This window comes from Silurus aristotelis, assembly GCF_946808225.1.
Source record: "Silurus aristotelis genome assembly, chromosome: 12".
NCBI lineage: Eukaryota > Metazoa > Chordata > Actinopteri > Siluriformes > Siluridae > Silurus > Silurus aristotelis.
In genome coordinates this window covers 14,473,946-14,479,996 of record NC_139585.1, presented here as the reverse complement: position 1 = coordinate 14,479,996, position 6,051 = coordinate 14,473,946, and the positions used below count along the sequence as shown (strand labels likewise).

Here is a 6,051-nt window from a genome sequence, read left to right as displayed (position 1 = left end):
GTAGATGTATGGCCGCAGCGAAAGCCTTGAGCTGAACTGAATAAACAATAACCAATAGCACAATAAAATGCAAATAGATTTAAATAAAACTTATTATTGTACTGACTCTAATTTCTATTGATAACGATCCAATAACTTAATTATTAAGTTATAACTAATTTCTTAGGGAACTGCCTCAAAATATGCCATACTGAAGGCCTATTGACTTTTCACTTAATTTGTGGGGGAAAACTTGTAAGAAAAAATACAAACATAAAGCAGAATACGTCATGCTGAGCAATTTTTGGTTTGAAAATATACATTAGAAAAAAATTCAGTATACATTTTTATTTTATTTCATTTTCTTTGCTGTGTTTTATTCATCTAAACAAAAACCTGGATTATGTACCCAATTACTGTAATTAGCAACAAGATGGTTGACTGCAGCTTGCCAATGTTGGTTTTCTGCTCATATGGATTATGGTGTGCTTTTTTAAAAAAGCAAGAAGATGAGTGTACAAGATTGCAGCCTGAGGCTTAAAAAAGTAGGATTTCTCAGATTAAAATGTAAAAAAAAAATTTATTTTTTTTTCTCCCAACAATGGCTTCATTTATGTCTTTTATACACTATATGAAGAAGAGTATTGGAACACCTGACCTTTCCTGCCATATGTGGTTCTTCTCCAAACTGTTACACAAAGCTGGAGGTACAAAATTGTATAGGATGTCTTTGGATGTCTTTGGATGCGATATAATAAAATTTTGCGTTCACTTGAACTTGAAAACCCAAACCTGTTCCAGCATGGCAATGCCCCTGTGCACAAAGCGAGCTCCATGAGGATATGTTTTACATGGTTTGGAGAGGAAGATCTTAAGTGGCCTGCTATAGAGCTCTGACCTAAACTTTTGGGATGAATTGGAATGATGACTGCACCCCAGGCCTCCTCACCCTACATCAGTACCTGACTTTACTAACACCCTTGTGGCTGATGAGCACATATGTCCACAAGCACACTTCAAAATCTAGTGGAACATCTTCCCAAAAGAGTGGAGGGAATTATAAGAGAAATCCAACCAGCCGTCTCAGTACACCAGTCAAATACATGTAAGATCCTGAGAAACTCTGCACATTATGTTCTTTAGTGTTCTGTAATATAAATTTGGAATAGAGTCAAGGCAGTGGAATGTAAGCTATTTCACCTTTTCACACCTGCAAGACAGTAACTCTATTTCCTGGTAGGACATGTTTAGCTGCAGGCCGAAAGCGATTAATTCAGAATTCAGATACTCAATTTAGATTTATTTGTATAGCAATTTTAACCATGGACTTTGTCCAAAAACAGCTTTATAGAGATACAAAGGGTATTGCATTTGAAGTTTATCCCTAATGAGCAAGCCAATGGCAACATTGACAAGGAAAAACTCCCTGAGATGGTAAAGGACTAAATCTTGAGAGGAACCAGACTCAAAAGGGAAGCTGTCCTCATCTAGGTGGTAAGAAATGTTCATCCATTATACTGTCATTATTTTGTCATTGTTGATGTGTGCTGTTCAGTGGTGCTTAAATGCAGAACTTTTCCTGCAAATTGCAGTCCTAAGCCATTGCACAATGATTTATAAACACTAATAATCCCATCAATAGCAAGCAAGCTTGCATAGAAAAGACATAGTGACAGATGAGCAATATGAACAGACATATCAATCAAGCAGAGAGATCTGTATGCAGGGAAAAAGCTACAACAGATTTGAAAAACTGAACTAGTAAAAGGAAATGAACTAGTAAAAATAAAATTGGCTCGAGCAGACTGAAACTGGCATGGGTTACTGAGAGAGTTTAATGCCAAAAATGATCCAACAACCTTTTCAATTCACTATGTAATGCTGTTGTGTGTGTGTGTGTGTGTGTGTGTGTGTGTGTGTGTGTGTGTGTGTGTGTGTGTGTGTGTGTGTGTGTGGTTTAGGACGCAAACTCCTACTATCTACATCCTATAGATGGCGTACTGGACAACTAAGCTGCCATGTACTATGTATAGGTATGGGAGCCATGTGTGTATGCTTAGACATGCAAAAGTGTACCGTAAACACACACACACACACACACACACACACACACACACACACACACAGAGAAAGCTGTATTATTCATTTGTCTGTAAAATGCACATTTGCTTTCCTGGAATCTGATAGCGTTTCAGTCATCCATGCGATAAAACTATCTATGCAACTGATTAATAAAAAGGAAATTGCAACAATTCGGAAAAAAAATAAGAGTAAAAGGAAGCGGTGTGTTACATCAATGCGGTCGTGTGAAGCTTCATTCTGCAAGGGCACTTCAACTTTTTTCACCTTGTAGTCTGACGGGGAAGAGAAGAGGGGGAAGGGAGGAGTGTGAATACCAGGAATCGTCTCGTAGAAAAAAGGTCACGCTGATTATTTATGGGCAATCCTCCAAGTGAGTGAGAGAAAGCGCGCGCGCGTGCGTGCGTGCGTTTGTGTGTGCGCGCGCGCGCTCGCTCGCTTGCTTACTGGAAGCAAAGGGGTGGAGCTGTTCAGAAATATCAGTGAGCTCCCATTTGATGAGGAGAGCAAGACTTCCACTACCCAGGGGGAGACGTGAGAACGTTATCACCCTCTACACAAAACCGTCTGCCATAAAACCGTTTCCCGACAACACCACTCACTTTTAACGTCCCATATCCAGGGTTTGAGGAAGAGGAGCCCTTCAGAAGAAAAGAAAGAAAGAGAGAGAGAGTGAGAGGTCCGTTTAAACACCACTACGAGATTGGATAAGACTTTCAAGGTATAAATATTTTTTCTTTTTTGCAGGTCTTTTTGCCTATTGTAAAAATGTATAATATAGAGATCATACAGGTGGGATGTATATTGTATATTTCCTGGTTATTAGAGGCTCTGTGTGCTTAGATTGTGCTGTATTTGAGGGAAAACATATATTATGTTTAAATAAGTAAATCCGATTGCTGTGTGTTTGCACTGCGGTAATGTGGTGTTATTAGGAGATTTGGTTTTTGTATACAGAACGCGGTTTGTTGAAATATTCTGCGACCGTGTGTGGGAGTCTCACGGTTGGGTAGAAAGACTCGAGTTCTGCTGCTGCTGCTGCTTCGTGTGCAGTGCATGAAAAGGGGCTCGCTTGTCCCCTCTCTGCTTTTGTGTCGCGCTTACAGAGTGTCTCCTGTGCAACATGAGAAAGAGCCTGCTTTGGCACAAATGAGGAAACGGGCCATTCACAATGAACTGGAGCACCCCATTCACACATCTCAGCTCCTGAAGCCTGTGTGCGATCGAAGTGTTGCCTGTATCAGATGTACACACTCTGTAGAGCAGCAGTTAACTAAAAATAAAGTGTCGATTGCACGCCAGTTTGTCTGTCTCCACGACTATTAGGAGAATAACCCGCGCACAAGTTTACCTCCTATGCTTTATGCTCTCCAGAGGACATAAAACTGGACCATGTACAATGGATCCGGTCAGTGACATGCTTGTAGTAGTCAGTCATGCAAATATTGACACTATGTCCTTTTTTTCCAGCTGCATCCCTTACCCGTTAAGCCGTCCTTGATCCTGGATGTTGAGAAGGCGCAGGAGCTGTGGGCATTGTGTTGGTGCTGCGTGGTGCCTGTGCACCGTGGCTGGAACAAGCCTGCGGCCCTGGACCCCCAAGCCGGGACGGGGCACGGGCAGAGCGCCATGGTAACGCACAGCAGGCTAAACGGCGCCATGAGCAGCAACCCCTTTGAAGGCGGAGTACGCCTGCCTGCCCACCGCTACAAGACCTTCAGCTCCGGGGCACAGTATCAGATGGTGTTGGCGGCTGTGCGCAAGCTGCAAAAGAGCGGCTTCTACTGGGACGCTGTGAGTGGGAAGCAGGCCAGTGCCCTGCTGAGCGCCGAGCCACCCGGCACTTTCCTAGTGCGTGACAGCTCTGACAACCACCACTTTTTCACCTTGAGCGTAAAGACAGCCACAGGCACCAAGAACCTGCGCATCCAATGTGACGCCTGTTCTTTCTTTTTGCAAACGGACCCGAGCAGCTCGCAAACTGTGCCGCGTTTTGATTGTGTGCTTAAACTCATACATCATTACATGCCCACTGCCAGAGACGCAGGGTCCATGTCTGTAGTCCCAACTGGAGTGGACAGCGAGGGCGGCGGCAGTGGAGCAGATGGGAGTACGTACTTCATTCACTCTGGAGAAGAGAAAATCCCACTGGAGTTGCTGCGTCCTCTGGCTTCCAGCATGTCCACACTGCAGCACCTCTGTCGCAAGACACTTAACGGCCACATAGACGTGTCTACTAAACGGGACCAGCTGCCTCAGTCACTCCAAGAGTTCCTTGAGGAGTATGATTCACCTATATAACAACCATCACATGGTTCTGGAGCACAGAGACTGAACCAGATATACAGAACTGTATGATGGGCAGTGGTGGAATTGACCTGCAAAAGCCCACAGGAAGAGGACGAGAAGTGCAGTGTTATGAAGTTCTGGAGTTCAATAAGTGTGTGAATTGTCTGCCTTGAGAAGCTCTCAGCATCAATCAGTATTGCAGGCCAGCGGTGGCCTACTGTGCCTTTACCCTCTATAGTGTGACCTTTGGCAGGGGGTTGCTGTGAGATGGACAGCACAAAGTATGTACTCGCATGCGATGGGATGAACAGCAGAGCAGCCAGGACCAAAAGCAGATGTTCAGAGGCATCGTGTTTTAGCCTCCTATTTTTTTTTTTTGTTTGTTCTTGGGTCAGTTTGGGGGGGGGGGAAGACACAAACCCTGTTGAATATTAACACAATTAATTGATTATCAGTACATGGGTTGAATGTGCTGCTATGGCTGAGTTGCAGCCTTCGCTATATGAATAAAAAGCACTCTCATACAGTTTCATCCCAAGTTGACACACTGACTGACCTCATAGGTTGCTGTGGGGAAGTAAATGGGCGGCTATTTACTACTGGCACCGCTTTGTCAACACTGGCAATTATTTGGGGTTACAACACAAGACTGATGTTTTAATATGCATCAATACAAAGGATGATAGTATACAAGGGAGGACTCTGATATTGCAGTAGTCTCAGAAGGAAAGCTTAGTGGACTGTTGTTGCTTTATTTTTGACAAGCAAAGTGTCTCAATTTAGCTGGGAAGGGCCAGATGGTTAGAGAACATTCAACATACTGGTGATGATATGACAACACAACACAACCTTCCAAGAGTTGACAGTTTATGTACTGTGAAACAAAGCCAAGCACAGTATGCAAAACCATTTCTTAGAGATCCTGGAGTTTGACATGGAGGATTGTGTTCCTCTCAAACCAGAGGCGTTCCTTCTGTATGCGTTAAGATGTAGTCAGTCATGCCTCATATCCCTCATTCAGTAACAGTGACGTAGTGTTTCTTCAGCAGCACATGCTGTCTACAATTAAATGAATGTATTTTAAGTCAGTGGAAGGGCTTATGGTTCAACTTCTTATTGCTTTCTCTCTTTTTTGTATTTTGTCAAGTAGAGATGTTTACATGTGTCACCACAAGAGGACAACATGTTTTTGTACTCTGTCTTTTATAAAGATTTGGCATCTTAAGGTCTAGTCTCTGACCCACAGTGCAAGCTTGAAAATCAGAAAACATGAAAACAATGGCATTACAACAGAAAATGCAGCAAGGAACTTTGCACATATTTATATTTATAAAATATTTCAATAATTTATATTAAAGAGTACTATTTTTTACAAAATGGATCTTGTGTGCTTAACTTTTCTTCAGTCTATTACTACATTATTACATGCACATAAAAAAGTACTTCCCTTTTACTACTCATGATGCACACAGACGCATGCAGTTATTAGTGTACCACATCGCCTGTCTGTATGATAAACTAAGGACTGAGGCTCACTTTATTTCTTTATGTTCCACACCTGTCCACTAAGGATGTCAAATTGCTCACCTTAAAGCTGATCCTTTAACATATACATATTGCTGATAATTTATTTAATAATTTAATGCACACCATAGCAAAACTTTTGAATCACACATCATGCTAAGTTAAAACATTAAAATATCA

The 6,051-nt window shown here is 42.3% G+C and overlaps 1 protein-coding gene across 1 annotated transcript; it reads left to right on the top strand.

Annotated features, from left to right (window-relative positions):
• The first annotated feature begins 2,444 nt into the window (after nucleotides 1-2,444).
• socs3b (suppressor of cytokine signaling 3b) lies at nucleotides 2,445-5,724 on the top strand. The gene is made up of 2 exons (XM_083555934.1): nucleotides 2,445-2,779; nucleotides 3,529-5,724. The coding sequence occupies exon 2, from the start codon at nucleotides 3,688-3,690 to the stop codon at nucleotides 4,357-4,359; it is 672 nt and encodes a 223-aa protein (XP_083412060.1). The 5' UTR covers nucleotides 2,445-2,779; nucleotides 3,529-3,687; the 3' UTR covers nucleotides 4,360-5,724.
• Nucleotides 5,725-6,051: the final 327 nt, after the last annotated feature.